This window comes from Zingiber officinale, chromosome 6A (genome assembly GCF_018446385.1).
Source record: "Zingiber officinale cultivar Zhangliang chromosome 6A, Zo_v1.1, whole genome shotgun sequence".
Taxonomy (NCBI): Eukaryota; Viridiplantae; Streptophyta; class Magnoliopsida; order Zingiberales; family Zingiberaceae; genus Zingiber; species Zingiber officinale.
Window position 1 is genome coordinate 123,543,682 of NC_055997.1, and position 17,686 is coordinate 123,561,367.

The following is a 17,686-nucleotide window of genomic DNA, read 5'->3' on the forward strand; positions in this document are numbered from 1 at the left end:
TGGTAGCTCAACTGAATCTGGTACTTTGGTTCCTGAGATATCCGATCCACATGCTCCTCCTTCTGCCACTACCCAATCATCTCCTGAGGTTGCAGATAATCCTTCTCTCCACTGTTGTCAATCCACTCGTATTCGTAAGTCTACTAAACTGTCAAATTTTGCCTACTCTTGTTATTCTCATTCTTTTGCTTCATTTGTTACATCTATTCATTGTCTTTTTGAGCATGTATCCTATAGAGAAGATATTTGTAACCCACTTTGGTAGAATGTTATGGCTGAAGAACTAACTGCTTTGCATCAGACTCATACATGTGATTTGGTTCTGTTGCCACCAGAAAAACACACTATTGGTTCTCGTTGGGTATATATAAGATCAAAACTAAATCTGCTGAATCTATCGAGCGATACAAAGCTTATCTTGTTGCTAAAGGTTATTCTTAGGAGTATCACATGGAGTATGAGGAAACATTTGCTCTTGTTGCAAAAATAATGACGGTTCATACTCTGATTACTGTTTCTTCTGTTCGTCGATGGAGAATATCTAAGATGGATGTCAAGAATGCATTTTTAAATGGTGATCTTCATGAAGAAGTTTATATAACACCTCCTCCTTGTGTTTCACACCAACTTGGTGAAGTTTGTAGACTTTGTAAAGTGTTTTATGGTCTCAAACAAACACCTCGCGCTTGGTTTGAGAAGTTCTTTACAATGATTAATTTGCTTAGTTTTCATCCTAGTAATCATGATTCAGCATTGTTTGTTAGATGTACGAGTGCATGTCGTATTCTTTTATTATTATATGTCGATGACATGATTATTACTGGTGATGATTTTGATGGAATTGCTTCCCTGAAGTCTGAGTTGGCTAGTCATTTTGCTATGAAAGACTTGGGTATACTGTGATACTTTCTAGGCATTGAGGTTGCTTATTCCCCGAAATGTTATCTTTTATCCCAGTCAAAGTATATATCTGATCTGTTTAAGCATGCTTGTCTTACTGATAATAGAGTCGTTAATATTCCTATTGAGACTAATGCTCGATATTCTCCATCTGATGACTCACCTTTGTCGGATCCTAGTTTTTACAGAACTATTGTTGGAAGCTTGGTTTATCTCATTATGACTCGTCCAGATATTGCGTATGCTGTTCATGTGGTTAATCAATTTGTCGTTGCATCAACTATAATTCATTGGGTTGTTGTTTTTCGTATTCTCAGGTATTTTCGGGACACTCAATTTCAAAATCTTTTATTTCCTTCTACTTCATCTCTTAAACCGCGTGCATACTCTGATACGGATTAGGTTGGTGATCCTACGGATCGTAAATCTACCATTGGCTTCTGCATTTTTCTTAGTGATTCCCTCATTTCTTGGAAGAGTAAGAAGCAAAATATTATTTTTAGATCTTCCACAGAAGTTGAGTATCGTGTCATGACCTCAACTACTTGTGAGATAGTTTGATTGCATTGGTTGCTTGTAGATATGTGTATTTCTTTTCATTAACCTATTCCGTTATGTTGTGATAATCAGAATGCTATTCAAATTACACATAATTCAGTTTTTCATGAGCGGACGAAACATATTGAAATTGATTGTCACGTTACTCGTCACCATTTTCAGATTGACACCATCACATTACCTTTTGTTTCAGGTATAGATCGCTGATATGTTTACCAAGTCACATTCTACTTCACACTTTCATTTCTTATCTAACAAACTCTTAATGTTTCTAGCTGTAATATCATGAGTTTGAGGTGGTGTTAAATTATATATATTTAATTTTTAGAATAATTAGAATAATTTAAGCTTTTTTTTCTTTTAGAGTTTATACTTTATATTTTCAATCATCAATTTTCCATTCACTAATTTTTTCTTTTTTCTTAATTTCTATAATTATCATAGATGTGTGCTAAGAAAAAGGAAAATTGAATTTGCATTTTAAATGGATCTGTACATGTTCCATTTTGCAATGCACTTAAACATATATGGCAGGGAAAGCTGCATACGAAGCCCCACCTATAATTCATTCCTTCACATCTGAAGACCAATTATTTGAGGACAATTACCCAACTTGCTGCACTCTCTTCATGCACTTGAACGCCGGGCCCACTTCCATTCCACGTGGCTGGACAACTGTCACTAGTGTTTTTTCTCCTCGCTCGAGCAGAGCTGAATTAATTCACTTAAACTTTAACAAAATGTCCTTCAGCACTGCTAACGATCTTATCTCACTTTCTTTGGAGGACTTTCTAGCTATTTCTAATTCAATAATTGAACTAAACGTCTTCACTACCGCCTCTGTTCGTTGCCCTTTAAATACCTTCACTCCACTCTTCCCTTCCCTGCAGCCACCCACCGAAGCATTTGGTTTTACTAGGCAAGGGCCGTCCAAATTATGGAGTCCACAGGAGCAGGGAAGAGGCTTTGGCACGTAGTGAGTGTGGTGTTGTACATGATCAGGAAAGGCCTCTCCAAGGACAAACTCATGATGGATCTCCACCTCCTCCGCAAGCGCGGCAAGGTCATCGGAAAAGCCCTTGGCAACCTCATGACGCTCCTCCATCACCGTGGCTACCGCCGCCGCCACCATGATCACCACCACCATCATCGTGGAGTGAGCTTACTGAACTCTGGCTTCTCTTGCCGATCCCTGGATCCAGATGTCCCCTTCTACGACCCAAGGGATGTGGAGTTTAGCTGCAGTGCGACTCCCACCTACCCTTCCTTCGACCGGAACCACCGCCGCAGCCACCATCGCTACGATGATTATGAAGCGATGGCCTTCGCGGAGGCACTTGATATGCTGAACTACGAGGAGGACTGCGCCGAGTCGTCTTCCGTGGCACCATCCCCGTCTCCGGAAGGTAGGCTGTGGAGATGTCAGAAAAGCCCGGTGACAGAGCGGCGACTAGTAAGGGTTACTGACTCGCCATTCCCTGTGAAGGAGGAAGAGGGGGAGGTGGAGAAGCATATAGACGAGCAGGCAGAGCAGTTCATTAGAAGGTTCTATGAGCAGCTTCGTCTTCAGCAGAGGATGAATCCAATGACTCCAGAGTATGAACATCGTTGGAATGAGGCGGCGATGGGTCTAGCCTGAGATAGATGTTCCTGTAAATGCCAAGTGTTTGTATATGTGAATTATACCCATAATAACTTGTAAAAATTTCAAAATATCAAAAATATATTTTAAAAATAAATTCAGAAAGGGAAGTCACATAATGTCATTACATTTTTTTTTTAAAAATAAAAATATTAAAAAATGTATTTATTTTTTAATTTAGAATAATTTAAATTTTAAAAATACTATATACATTTAAATTAATCTAATTTTAAAAACAACTACTATTCTCTTAATTCTTCTCGCTACCATAATTCCCCCCCCTCTATTTTTGGCACTTTAGTTTTGGCAAAATTACTAGGCAAACTTAAAGATAGTTAAATTCAAAAAGAAATATTTCTAAATGTTTGTTTGGATTATTGCTGCGTTTTTCTTTTTATAATTGTAGACATTTTAAGTTAGATAAAACTATTATACATATCTAAATTGGTTTAAATTTATATGAATAAAAATGTATACGGTTTTGGGGACACATTTGTTTGTTATAAAATTTTATTCTTATAGTAATAATTTGTCCCAAACATATGATTATAGGGCATTTTTGTTTTACATAAATTTTATTTTGTATTTTAGAAGGACATAGCTACGTTTTTATATGCTATAAAATCTTTATTTCAACATTTGGGACAAATTATAAGTCACTAATTAGCGCGCTTTGGCATGCTACACATCCTTATACAGTTATACTACATTTTTATGTCACCAAAACACATATAATATATTTTTTTGCAATTTAATAAGGACATAAAAAAAACCCATAACTTAAAGTGTCCCAACTTTTTTCGGGGTATAGTTTTGTAGGATTGGAAAATAAAATAGCTTAAAAATAGTTTTGTATATCACGTTTTAGAATGTATTTCGTGTTCTCCTGAAAGTGAAATTATAGTAGTTCTACAATGTTGATGACCATGGCAACCTTAGATGCTTTATGGTTTTAAAAGATCAAAATCTACCGTTCTTGTTTTCAAAACAGTTTACATCAATTTTAATTTATTAAGCTGAAAATATTTTTGGGTTGGCCCAATTTTCAGTCCAAAATCAACCCATGATCTCTGAGTCTTTGATGCATGCAACCAAAGGTGTTATGAAATTGTGCTCCAGATTTATAGAGAAAGATCATAATTAATCTATTTCAATCGAAAAAGGAGGAGGTTAACCAACGATCTCAATAATAGAAATCCCATCACAACAACATCATCATCACTCAACTAATTTTTGCGAGCAACGTAACAAAGTTGCAATCTTTTCTAATGTCTAAGATATATATATAAAATCAAAAGGCATGAAGATGCAATACTATATAGTACTACTAGTATCTTACGAATCACCACCACCCAATTCTGTCTTTGAGCCACCTGAAGCTTTTCCTTAAGCTTCCCTTCATCTTTCCCTGCATAGCATAGGCCTTATATCCTGCCACTCTCTTCTTCCTCTGCAGCTCAGGGTCGCCGAGGCTCCAACCGCTCCTGAAAGAAGAGGAACCAGAGCTGCCGCTCCCCTCCTTCAGATTCGTCTCCCTAGGAACTTGGCTGTGGCTCTGGGAGGAAGCATAGGATGCGCTGTAGCATCCGAGATCGTGAGTTCCGGAGACTGAACGCTCGGGCCTGCTCCCGTACACCTCCATCTCTATCCGCCCATCTCCATAGGCCCTAGGCCTGAAGTCCTCCATCATTATTAGCGACCAAATGACAGCGTACGTCTTTCTGCCTTGAGTCTTTCTGAATTGGTAGGGGTTCACCGAGAACTTTTGTACTCCATCTTTAACATGATCTCACTTTTTATCGTGGGCTTCGAGCAAGAAAGCTAATTAAGTGGAGGGCCGCCCTTCTTCAGATCGAAGAATGGAGATGGTGGTGGTGGTGGTGGTGGTGGTGGTAGCCTGGGAGGGTAATCCGCACTGCACTCTCACTAGATGTCCTGATCAGATCTGGGAAATTATTTTGGAGATTTGACTGGTGGACCATGATTTTAGGTACAAGTTCAAATTGATATGGTCAAGCTCCACTAGATTATTTTAATATATTTAAATTAGATCTGATGTGCATTTAAAGGTGCATGTACGTACGACCATTGTTTACGAAGTTGCGATATTAAATTGAGCAGCCAATAAGGTTCTTAGTTTCCCTCCATGGTTAAAAGATGAAAATCTACCATCCAACAATCCTCATTGCTTGTGAGAAGATAAATCAATAAATTATAATTCACTAAAATTTTTTTTTTTCCTCAACTTTACCTTCTAGTTTTTAAAGGGTTGGTGGGAATGGAGTTGGAAATTTTAATGCATTGTTCCAACTACATCAGGAAACTAATTGAATTTCTTATCCAAAAACTCCCCAACACATATACCTAAAAAAGAAAAAAAAGTTAAATAGACAGTGGTAGTGGTAGGTTTGACAATTTGCTCTATGCATGCGTCCTAGTAAATCAATGGAATGTTTCTTTCCCACATGTAGTTGCGAACAAATTATTCATCGTCTCCTTGTGCATCAGACGAACTGAAGTAAACCTAATTTTTTAAAGTCACTTTGAAAAGTGACACGATTCCAGAGAAATGATACAAAGGTCTCTTCTGGCACTGTTGATCAAGAGCCGGACGAAAGAAAAAATTCTTTTCCTGCGCCGTAGATATCTATCATCATTTCGATTCAAATCAGCAGTAGTACTGCATGTACAGTGTGTTAGCTTCAATATTTCAAAAAGTAACTGTTAAATTTAAACTTCTTAAACAAGAAAATGTCTCACAATCGACGACGATTAGATTTCACAAGCATCCACTCACAATTAATCACTAGTCCCACATGTTTTTATCGTTGCACAAGAACAGAAAACTCGACAAGAACATTTTACGATTTCACATTTTAGACAAAAATGAAGCGACTCCCTTGGTAATAGAAACATTTCGCTCAAACATCATAATCACACATGAAGTTAAAGAAGCAAAAGAGGCCCAAATAGTCATGCAAATGATGCTCTACAACAGCTCTAAGATGCAAATGCATGTCGCGCATTGTAATTGTTTTCCTTGTCCATGCTTCTCAGATCAGAACGGTCCGCTATCTTCACGTCGGTACTCGATAAAGTTTTCCGATGAGAACGGCCATCGCCAACATCCGCAAATGAAGGGCCTTGCACTGATGATCTTATAGCATTCAGCACTTTCCGCTTTGCTTTGATTGATTCAGTCAAGTTCATGTAGTTGGGACGAGTTCGGCAGTTGTCCTCATTCCTCTCCGAAGCTAAAAGAGTGGTGTTTGAGATTGGTGTAGACATGCAAAAGGAAGACGACGACGCAGAACTCTCATTGTAATAAAACTCAGTGCTCGGGGAGGAAACATAGCGCGTTCTACAGCAGTGACTGTTGGGCATGTTTGGAGGTCTTGCAGAAATCCTTGTGGAGATGTAGTTCTTGCTTATTTTCACTGAAGTGGGCTCTGAGCACGTGGAACAGACGCCGCAGCCTTCCTCTTTGGATAAGATTTCAGAAACATCGTTCGGGATTTTACGATCCATCAACCTGTTCTCCCATGGTTTTGCAGCCATCCACCTCTCCAACCAACTCCAATTGCCGGCACTCTTATGATCTAAACCATGATGCTTCAGCGAGGCTGGAGATTGCTTTGACCTTGGCTGCTGAGGAAAGATTATTGCAGAAAAATTCCATTGCCAGTCGTCAAAAATGAAGTGAGAAAACAAGGGCTATTCGATTAAACTGAATTTACCTGTTGAGAAAGAGCATAAGCAATGGCTCTTTCCCTCCTGAAAGCTCCTCGTCGCCTCATGTGTAGCTTTGCTCTGACTTCCTCTACTGTTCCTGGACTGTCGCACCATCCTCCCTGGAACCACAAATGTTTCAGAGAGATTTTTTTTCGAAATCTAAAACAAAAGGTTTTGATTCAAAACCACAATAACAAGTTCAGGAATAGTTTGTGTCCTGTAGTTCCTGATGTAACAAACAATGAATCAAAGGATAAATTATCATGCCCTGCTCAAAACATAAAAGGAAGTGAATTGTACCTCTGCTTCCTTTAGAGGATCAAGATTTAGACGACGGGCTTCGAGCATCTTCTGTACGGCCTGACCGTCGGTGGACATGCGCACACGGTTAGCTCGGACGCGAGCCTGAACGCGGACGAGGGCCTGCATGCACCTCAGTGTCACAGCGGCCTGTTTCCGCACCTGCCGCCCCCGAACTATGGCCTGCAGCCGGACGATCCCCCGAAGAGCCCGCAGCGCTCTCCGAGCCTGCGCGGTGCAAGGGAAGAAGACACATTGACGACCACACAACTCCCAGAGAGAGAAGGGGGAAAAAAACCCCGTCTTTGTCGCTTACCAAGAAGGCGCGGAAGGCGGTCTGGATGCGGATGGCAGCCCACTCCTGGCGGACCGCCCTGAAGTCCTTGGGCGGAGCACGGACGACCGTGGCGACAGCGGCGGTGAAGGCGTCGGCGTTGAGTGATGATGTGTCAGACGCCTCTGAGGCGGCCGAGCGGTGGCTGCTCCCCCTAGAACCCCGACGCAAGGAGAGGTGATCCCAGGAGGCGCTCCTCCATAGCTTCTTCCACTTCCTGCCACCACCATCACCACTCTTTCCCTTCATCTATGAATTAAAAAAAAAAATCAAAAGAAAAATCAGATTGTGCGGCTTAAAATACAACGGGAAAGAAGAGAAATTAGCAGAAAATGAAGCGAGTACAGTATTATCTTGTTCTTGCTTCTTGAGGGATACGACGAAGGACTTGATCCAATTCCCTGAACCACCCATCTCTCTAGAATTAATCCTGTTCCCGAAGGAGAAAGAAATTCACGAGAGATGTTGTTTAACTCCCAGAGTTTCCAGAGAGACAAAAGAAGGAAGCAGAGATAGATTAGCCGGTTGTAGCTGCAGAGGAAGACAGAGCGAGTGACAGAGAGAGAGAGAGAGAGATTCAGAGAGGGAGAGGAGAAAAGGAAGAGAAGATTAGACGACGTGGGCGCGGGGCGTGGGCCGTGGTTTGCCAATTCAAATTCAAAGGAGGGAGAGGGAAGGAAAGGAACAAACGGCACGAAGGCCAACGCCAAAAACTTTCGCTTTTGTTGAGTAACGAGGTGCGAGCAATCATGCCGCAGACGCACTGTGTGTTTACTGCTCAGTAGCAGCGCTCACGCGGCCCTCCTATTTTTGTGCTCACCTGTTTTCTTATGCTCCCAGACAGCCCATGCGTTTTTTCAAACAAGTCCGAAAGTTTTGTTTTTAATACGACAGATTACCTTGAAATACAGATAAATAAATCATCGAGGATTTTATCCAGTAAAAATAACGCATACAGGGTATCTTAAAATTCTCTTCAAGCCTCCCTAAGCAGCATCTGCTAGTTAGTAACGACAAATTATGACTTTAATTATCTCGTGATCATGGAAAAGGGCGAAGTGGACACATTTTATGAGGCAAAGTTCCAAGATCACATGTTTCCATTTTGAATTTTCGAAATCACGTCCTGTACTGCCTTTTCAATGATTTTTGAATTTATAAGGACTGTGAAAGGTAAAATAACTGCATCAATTTTTTTACCCAATAAATATCTCTTTAAAAGTTTTTTTTTCCTTTCACCAAAACAAAATCACATTTTAATCATCAAAATATTATATTTTTAGGGTTGACAATAGACATCTCATAATTATATATCCAGATATATATTATCTCGTTAGATACCTATTGATATGTTATCAAAGTCAGGTTTGATATCCAATTATGCATAAGAAAAAGCTATGCTTTAGTATAGACTTTAGATTTGATGCCCATGGATACTCTCTTATTTTACTCATTCTGGACGAGTACAAGTGGTTTTAGGCATTTATTTATCTTGAATATTTAAATTAGTTCAATTTAATCGATGTTAATTTGCATAGTCCCAGAAAAAATAGGTACATAATCTATTGACATTCGGTATTCAAGTCAAATTAAGTGATATATATATATATATATATATATATATATATATATATATATATATATATATATATATATATATATATTAGAGGTTTTATGAGAATACATGATGGAATACTCAAGCAAGTAGAATAAATATCTCAGCTAAAATACATTAATAAATCATTTGGCTAAAATAAATAAAAAAAAGTCATGCCAAAAGTTACCTCAAAATCTTTGATGAAGTGTTCAGTAGCTTTTGTTTGAGATGAAAAAACTATTTTTGAGTTAAAAAAGGATCATCAATATATATCTAAACAAAATGCATTGATAATTAAATTATTTGCTGAAAAAAACATATAAAAAGCATCTTAGTGATCCAAAATAAGTCATAATCACTAAAAAAATCCACATACTTTTGAGAGAGTTTTAGTATAGCGTGTACACAACCAAGTTAGCAAATAACAGCTGAAGTCTTATCACGGGATCGACTAACATTTCTATATATTGTTTATCAATATATATATATATACACACAAAAGTTGGGTAGGCAAACATTTCACAGTTCCAAAACCCAAGTTGGCATATCGCTTCAATGTCCCAAAACTTGGTCTCCTCCATTGAAACCTAACATTTCTTAATTGAAATGCCAACCATTGATGAATTAACACAGTTCTCTCACCACTTAGATTCCAAAACTTGGGTTCCTCCATTGAAACCTAACATTTCTTAACTGAAATGCTAACCATCAATGAGGAAACACATTTCTCTCACTATTTGGATTTAGAGTATTTGTTGGAGTCGAGATACTTGCCCGAAGTGTAGCAGCCAGATTTGCCACCATGATTTCGTGAAGGACTTCTTCCTCTCACACCCCATGCCCAGGAAGCCGGGGGGTTCTTATTAGAAATCCAACAATCCCAGCATTCCTGCGGAAGTAGGCTCTTCTCAGTTTGATCATTCATCTGGTCTCTGGAAAAATCTGATGCTATCTCTAAAAACCAAAACAAAAAAATAAAGAAAAATCATAGATATTTTCTACAAGTCAAGTAAATCAAATGATCTTGTAAACTTGCAAGTATCATTAGCAAAAAAAAAAAAAGTTTAGTAGTGAGAACAACAAGAAACACCTATGAAATGGGTAGCTGACGCTTCAGATTTAGCTTTTGCTACTTCCACGTCCCAGTTGTTAATTGGTGCTGCATCCGTGGGGTTATTTTTAAAAGCATCTTCATCTCTCCCTTCAACCATCCTTTCTTTTCCTGAAGTTTGCAGAGGTGCCTAGATCACGTAGACATATCAAAGCACAAACCAACTTAGATTTTTCTTGTTTTTTTAATTTTCCAGACGAACTCTTTCAATTTTCTAGGACAAGGGATCCTGTTCTCAGATATACTAAAAATGCTTTTGAAGAATTGAAAACATGTAGAGCAATATCTTGCTAATAGAGCAAACCTTTTCGTGCTTGTCAGTGGCATCAGCAACATGAAGAGGTGAATCAATGTTAGCATGCAGCTGATCAAACCTGTAGGTAACAAGAATAAGATGATTCGTAATGTCATCGACAGTACCACAACCAGCAAACACAAAATAAAACAAACAACTAATGCAAATTAATTGCTTATATGCTCACAAGATAAACCATGGGCTTTCCAGTAGACTTGCCAATATAGGGTTTGAAAAAAAAACATATAGCTAACTTAAATGATGAGGTTGCATAAGAAAATTGAACTCAATTCAGTACAACAATAAAATATAAAAGCATATTAGACTTTTTCTAATTCAAGCATTGTAGAGTTTCGATACAATGTCATACTGATGAAAAGATATTTTCCTTTAATAAGAATTTTTCTTATTATAGATTTAGATGATAAACCATGGGGACATACCAATATACATAAATGGTGGGTTTTCCAATAGGCATACCATTCTCCTTTTTAATAGTAAAGTAATTTGCAATTTCTTCCATGCAAAACAAAGTTAAGCTGATTAAAGATAAGTTTAGGAGGAGAAGATGCTTGAAGATCACTCAACACTCTTATTGGATTATACAATAATGCAATGCGCCCTTGTACATGTGCGCAATCAGAAGAATAAACTTTCAACTAGAATGCAATGCAGCTGGAAATACCTACAAATAAATATGCTAAACAGATACAGAATGGTCAAAATAAAGAAACTTTACTTAAGTTCAAAGGATTATTTCAGTACAACCTTTTTCTGTTCAAGGTTGATAAAGCATGAGTTTTTATTGAAATATGTTTGATATCTTAATAATCCCCACATATTTTCCTTTTCTTAGTCCTTGACTGCTCTTGGAAAATTTCAATGCATTACCTTGCAACATTATTGGTATCTTGAATTGCATCTTCCTGTATCTGAATCTTCCTGTTCTTAATAGCCTTCTTTTTCACTCTAATAGTCAAATAGTGAAAAACAAAGTGTTACAAGAGACACAGTCAAAAGAAAAAATAATGATGCACGACAATAAAAAGTTCATCTAAACAAAGGGAGGTCACTGTCCCTAAAAATGCTAGTTGACTCAAATGGAGGAAGGTCCTTCAGCTAGTGAATATCATAATTCCTTGAAACACAAAGTCAGGAAAGATTGCTTTTACCTGATGATGTCACTGTCCCTAAAAATGCTAGTTGACTCAAATGGAGGCAGGACAAATTCACCCATCTGCAACAAAAAATTAAATGTTTCACAAAATGCAATATCATGTGGATTTTGAGCAAGATTCAAACTTGAAAGTCAGTATCCACATTTAAAACGAATTGGATTTTCATATAATTTTACAATTGAGAACATCTAATATTGATATTCGCATTGAGACACACTGTAAAGGATAAAATATATATGCTTTAGACCTGTGTTCCATGTAAATTTTCTTTCCTATTTAATGGAATTGGTAAAATTACAATGAGAGTGTCTGTTTTGCTTTAAGAAAACAATCCACTGTGTTTTTTGTTTTTGTTTTTTTTTTCATTTTTCAAGTTATTTTATAATTTTTTTTTCTTTTTGATGAAAATCAAACTTATTTTTTATTGAAAATAAATTTATCATTGAATGATGACGATATCTTGATAATAAATATTTGTTTTCAATTTCTAAATTCATTTTTAAGGAAAATAAAAAATAAAAACAAAAATATCATGAACTAATACTAATAGCTTTCAAACTAATTAAATTGTTTTTATTTCATTGTCTCTCTCTTTTTTTTTTCCCTACCTCTACCTCTACTTCTTAGAGCATCCACTTCAGTTAACCTATCTAAAGATTTTATCCTAAATTTTGGATAGGATAGCTAAAAAACTCGTGCATCAGATTACTCCATCCATTCCCTAAATTTTGCATTTATGAATAGTGCTTCTCTAAATTTAGAGAATGGAATTCATTCCCTAAACATTATAGAGGAGAGAAAAAATAAGGAGGCTAATATATGGTGTGGTGAAAAGTGGTTAACGAAATTTAATAAAATAACTTTTTTATTTTAAATTATGCATTTTGGATAAGAAAGCTGGTGTGGATGCTCTAACACCTTCCATTCCACAGATTCTTTTAAACCTATAAAATTTATTGAGCAAACATTACAATGTAAACTTATTTCGGAAAGGAATTATTTATAAACACCTGAAATCAAAATTCTAACTATGACCAGTTGAGCACCAAAACAACAGCGTTAAGAGAGAACTGTGGTGTATCTATCATTCGAGCAGACAAAATAAATCAATCCAATGTTGGCTAGATTAAGGGCGATACAACTCGCCCGCGAGACCGTCTCAAAATAATCTTCACAAAAAGGCGGCATCAGTGCTGCAAGGTTCAAGATCATACTCGGTTGCAAGGAGGAAAGAAAGGATGTGAAAAGACAACCGGAAGTGCATACATAGAGGAGGAGGCCGAATGGGCAAGTGCGACGTAGGCTGAAAACATCGGAGATGTGGGCGGCGACATCTGCGACGGTGGCGAATGTTTCTGGACGGACGAGGAGCCACGAGCGGCGAAGATGATCCTTGCGCTGGGACTTGGACAGGATGCGGCGATCCTCGAATTCCAGCCGGATCCGCATCGGCATCAGCATCGGCATCGGCTCCTCCATGCTTTTGCAAAAAGCAAGCAAAGAGCGAAAAGAAATAGGCCGCTTAGGGTTTGCAGCTCTGAGACTAGAGCACTCAGCGAAGCGCGGCTTTCGAAGCTGAAGCAAGACTTCGGCTTGCCCGCTACCCAACAAGTTACCCTCAGCTGTTTGGGTTCCTTCTCGTTTTTTTTTTTTTAAATTATGTTACACAATTTTTAATCCGTATTATCTCTCTTCTCGTATTAATACTGCTTTTACGTTAACTTTAAAACCAATTATAAATGAGGAAAAAAAACACTAAGAAGTAAGAACTATGTTTTGTAATGCTGTAATTTATATTCAACCATATATGAAACTGAATTGTTTTTAGTTTTCTTTAGTGATTTTCAGAAATGCGAGATAAAAAGGGCAACCTTAACTTGTTTTTCTTGTACAGAACCTTTAAAACCCTAGAGATGAGCACAGTCGAACAGAATTACTTCCAGTGCATGTTAAGTACTGGAAGTACTTAAACGGATCCACGTCTTAAACGGACTATAGAGTTCGAAAACATATAATGCAATCTTCATATTAATTGTAAAAAGCTGATATATAGCAAGTAGACATGGGCACGTGACTTATTACTTAAACTAATTAGTCATTTAAAAATGGCATTACGTAAATGTAATATTCTGCGACTTGCAAATTAAAAAGGAAAAATTATTGTGCTATTCTATTGAACGAGTTCTTTTCTTGATGGTGACCATCATTCCGTTCTTCATCCGAAGCATGACCGAGTTCTTCGGCTCCACTCGGGCGGCGTCCAGCACTTCCACCTCAAAGTTCCACAGCACGGCGGCGACCACCGTTTTGATCTGCATCAAGCCCAGGTCCTTCCCCAAGCAAATTCTGGGCCCGCAGTTGAAGGCCATGAACTTGTACGCCGGCACGTATCTCACCTTCCCCTCCTCCGTTATCCACCTCTCCGGCTTGAAGTCCATGCAGTCCCCCCCCCACACTGCCCCCAGCCACCCCATCGCGCCAGGGCGGCTCAAGGCATAGGCCTTGATTGAATAATTAAATAGACATTAAAAAAATTGAATTGGATCATTAATATTAATTAATAATAACATCAACATTAATAAATATCATGTTAACTCATCTTATTAATTAATTTATTATTCTTATTTATCCTTATTTCCTCATCATTACAATTAGCTAAGTTTTTATTTTATTTAATCTTATTTCCTCATAATTGCACTTATCAAGATTTTATTCTATTTAATTATATATCTTATAAAACTAATAAATTCTTTCCTTCTTAATATCTCTGCAAAATACGAATTATTCTTTCACCAGTGCTTCGTGCCTATTTCTTTTTTGATCATTAATTTTGTACGTTTATGATCTCGTCTTTTTTCGTTTCTCGCCGACGATATTCTGAGAGAACGCTCTTCTTCTCCCTCGCCGATAATATTTCTTTCTCACTCTTTCTTTTTCTTCCTTGATAATAACATGAATCAGATATTTTTTTTTTATCTAGACAACGTAAAGTACAATACTTCATCAGTAAAAAAATTCAAAATTAAAATTAATAATGTTTTATTTACATTTAACAATGTCTCAAAAAGATTAAATAATTTAACAATATTAAAAATTATCTAAATATTAGCGAGAAAACTAAATTTTATATAAAAATAATATTTTATTTTTCAAAAAATAAATCATTTTTTTTTAAATCGATTATTCTTAATCCCAAATTCAAATGAAAAAAACTTGAGCAAAAAATTTAAAAATATATTAAAGGATTATTATTATTATTATTATTATTATTATTATTATTATTATTATTATTGTCTAGGGCCTCGGGGAATCTTGAGACGGCCGAGTCGCACCGCTCGGCAGCACGTCCTCCTTCAGCGCCGTCTTCTCTTCGAACGGCACCGGCGGGAAGATGCGCAGAGTCTCTCACACCGCCCCGTGGAGGTAAACCATTCCGCTCAGCTCCTCGGCACTGAACGTCGTCGACTTGTTCTCGCATGACCGGCAAAGCCGCAGCTCCTGCAGTATCTCCCTCTTCACCTTCGGGTTGTTGTGGAGAAGGAAGAAGAACCAAGAGAGGCTGATGGAGAAGGACGTCTCTCCCTGCAATCATCAATAAGAGCACGTTGTCACCAAAAATTGTTGTGCCAAAGGATGTCCATATATCTCCATAATGGTATGATATTATCTACTTTAGGCCTAGACCCTCATGGCTTTGCTCTTAGGCTCTACCCAAAAGGCCTCATGCCAATGGAGATATCTTGCATCCTTTTAACTCCATGATCTTTACCAAATCTTTCCAATGTGGGACTTTGATTGAATCCCAACAATCCTCCCCTCAAACGAAGGACCACAATTACTCTCATGGTCCGGGCCTCTCCGCGAGCATCTGGTCACTTTGACTTGCTCTGGGCCTCCCCGCAAGCATCCGCACCCGGTCACCTTGACCTACTCCGGCCCTCCCCGCGAGCATCTGGTCACCCTGACCTACTTGCTTCCGCACAAGTATCCGATCTCCCTGACCTGCTCCAGGCCTCCTACGAACATCCGATCACCTTTGACCTACTCCAGGCCCACCCTCAACTTCGTTCAAGGTCACCCCACATGGTATCTGGTTCGTACCATGGCTCTGATACCATTTGTTGTGCCAAAAGATGTCCACTTATCTCCACAATGACATGATATTGTCCACTTTAGGCTTAGACCCTGACCTGCTTGCTTCCGCACAAGTATCCGATCACCCTGACCTGCTCCAGGCCTCCTACGAACATCCGATCACCTTGACCTACTCCGGGCCCACCCTCAACTTCGTTCAAGGTCACCCCACATGGTGTCTGGTTCGTACCATGACTCGGATACCAATTGTAGGATCGAAAAGAATTTAGATATATAAATTCTTTTCGATCTAACAAAAACTTGTCGGTGTCTTCCACTTTATCTTTGACCCTCTCCGCCACCTCCATGTAGGAGGCGAGTAGATCGGCCTTGGAGATCTTGGCGTTAATTTCCTGCCTCTTTTGCGAAATTCTTTGGCTTATGTTCTGGTCGATGACTTTCCTGGCATTGGCCATTTTCTTCTCGGTGTCGACGTTGAACCACTTCATCACCTTCCACCAGCTCTTGGGCACGGCGTGGCGGCCCCCATGGGCTGGATCAGTTGGTAAGTTGATGGTATGTTTGCAGCATGGAGCGACGGTTCAAGTGTCGCCAGTTGCAATGTGGGATAATATCCCCGTCTGCTGGCTTAAAGCCTCGAACAACCATCAACTTGCCAACCCAGCATTCACCCTGATTTACCTTCCTCCTACAATATCATGGGGCAGGCGTAGGGGGCCGTTGGGCGGCGGAACCCGCCTTTTTTTTTTTTTTTTTTTTTTTTTTTTTTTTTGCAGCTTGGGCACGGCGTGGCGGAAGAACAGCGACTCCCACGCGTCGTCGATGGCCGTAGAGAAGGAAATGTCTGGAACATTGAGCGAGAGGCTTCCCGGGTCGTCGCCGAAGACCATGAGGCAGGTGACATCGAAGGTAAGCCTAGTGAATATCTCTTGAAGCTCCATTGGCACACCGCACTCGCTCTTGCGGAGCAGAAGAGGGACGAGTGCCTTCTCCACCTTCTCCCTGGTGGCACCGATGACGTAGGCCCGGAAGCTACTACGGCAGCCGAGCAAGGCGTTGGCGATCTTGCGCTGGAACTTCCACGAGTCGCCGTCGACGCTGAAGAGGGAGTGACCCATGATGTCGAAGACCTCCCGGAACTGGTTTCCCTTGGGGTAGTTGTCAAAATTGGCGCTGCAAATGTGGTTGACGTTATCGGGGTCGCAGGTCAGCAACAGGTCGGCCCCCAGGAACCGAGGCCCCCAGAACATCTCGGTGCAACTGGCGTGGCGGAGGATGTGGACAACGTAGTCGTGGAGGTGTGGGAGATTGATGAATAAGGCGGGGAGCATCCAGATGAAGGGCCAGTTTATCGGCAAGGCAGACGATCGCCGGCGGCAGTTAAGAAACAATAAAAAGAAGGAGAAAGCAAGCGCCAGGATGATCTCAGGGTAGTCCCACAAACTTAAGCCACAGATGGCACCGAGCGACCATGGCACGGCGCCTGCCATTGAGATCGATCGAATTCAATTGCGATCAATTGTATGGAAGATAACTGAAAATGTTGCGGAATTATGCGTTATGTCTTGTCAGTATAAATAGTTGATATGGAGATGAGAATACATAAATAAATAAATAAAAATAGACGCCGTATAAGCAAATTGGAGAGGCAGTTCGCCAAGTTTCCGACTATATTTATGCTTTGTTATTTATTACATATAGCTATCTACAGCTAATAACACAGTGGAAGACTTTCTCCGTTACTCTGCCATGAATCCTTTAATTCTGTTATTGAAGGCCATGCCAAAATAGTTCCGCAACAATTTAGTAAAGTAAAGACTTGACAAAAGAAAGGTAAGTTTAGGGGTGAATATTAATAATTGAGCAACTTTTTATAAATTAATCGAATACACGGAACTTTCAAAATAAAATAAATTGAACTAATAAAAAATCAACGAATTCCAT

At 39.1% G+C, this 17,686-nt stretch overlaps 6 protein-coding genes across 7 annotated transcripts; 1 reads left to right on the plus strand and 5 right to left on the minus strand.

Moving 5' to 3' along the window:
* Nucleotides 1-2,395: 2,395 nt before the first annotated feature.
* LOC121995260 lies at nt 2,396-3,097 on the plus strand. Its single transcript, XM_042549043.1, has one exon. It carries the CDS (start codon nt 2,396-2,398, stop codon nt 3,095-3,097), a length of 702 nt encoding a protein of 233 aa, XP_042404977.1.
* Nucleotides 3,098-4,442: 1,345 nt separating this feature from the next.
* Nucleotides 4,443-4,787, minus strand: LOC121995261. Its single transcript, XM_042549044.1, has one exon. The coding sequence runs from the start codon at nt 4,785-4,787 to the stop codon at nt 4,443-4,445; it is 345 nt and encodes a 114-aa protein (XP_042404978.1).
* Nucleotides 4,788-5,947: 1,160 nt separating this feature from the next.
* On the minus strand, nt 5,948-8,095 carry LOC121997875 (protein IQ-DOMAIN 6-like). 2 transcript variants are annotated; one of them, XM_042552540.1, is made up of 5 exons: nt 7,812-8,095; nt 7,449-7,715; nt 7,133-7,360; nt 6,838-6,951; nt 5,948-6,745 (listed from the first exon to the last, which is right to left on the minus strand). In XM_042552540.1, exons 1-5 carry the CDS (start codon nt 7,878-7,880, stop codon nt 6,101-6,103), a joined length of 1,323 nt encoding a protein of 440 aa, XP_042408474.1. In that variant the 5' UTR covers nt 7,881-8,095; the 3' UTR covers nt 5,948-6,100. The 2 variants fall into 2 exon arrangements, with proteins under 2 accessions (XP_042408474.1, XP_042408473.1); XM_042552539.1 differs by having other exon boundaries at nt 5,948-6,748; nt 7,812-8,094.
* A 1,320-nt stretch (nt 8,096-9,415) lies between these two features.
* LOC121997876 (coilin-like) lies at nt 9,416-13,269 on the minus strand. The gene is made up of 6 exons (XM_042552541.1): nt 12,914-13,269; nt 11,642-11,706; nt 11,361-11,438; nt 10,479-10,548; nt 10,154-10,304; nt 9,416-10,017 (listed from the first exon to the last, which is right to left on the minus strand). The coding sequence occupies exons 1-6, from the start codon at nt 13,124-13,126 to the stop codon at nt 9,797-9,799; spliced, it is 798 nt and encodes a 265-aa protein (XP_042408475.1). The 5' UTR covers nt 13,127-13,269; the 3' UTR covers nt 9,416-9,796.
* A 543-nt stretch (nt 13,270-13,812) lies between these two features.
* Nucleotides 13,813-14,121, minus strand: LOC121995262 (alkane hydroxylase MAH1-like). Its single transcript, XM_042549045.1, has one exon. It carries the CDS (start codon nt 14,119-14,121, stop codon nt 13,813-13,815), a length of 309 nt encoding a protein of 102 aa, XP_042404979.1.
* Nucleotides 14,122-16,419: 2,298 nt separating this feature from the next.
* LOC121995263 (noroxomaritidine synthase 3-like) lies at nt 16,420-17,232 on the minus strand. The gene has a single exon (XM_042549046.1). The coding sequence runs from the start codon at nt 17,230-17,232 to the stop codon at nt 16,420-16,422; it is 813 nt and encodes a 270-aa protein (XP_042404980.1).
* Between the last annotated feature and the right edge of the window lie 454 nt (nt 17,233-17,686).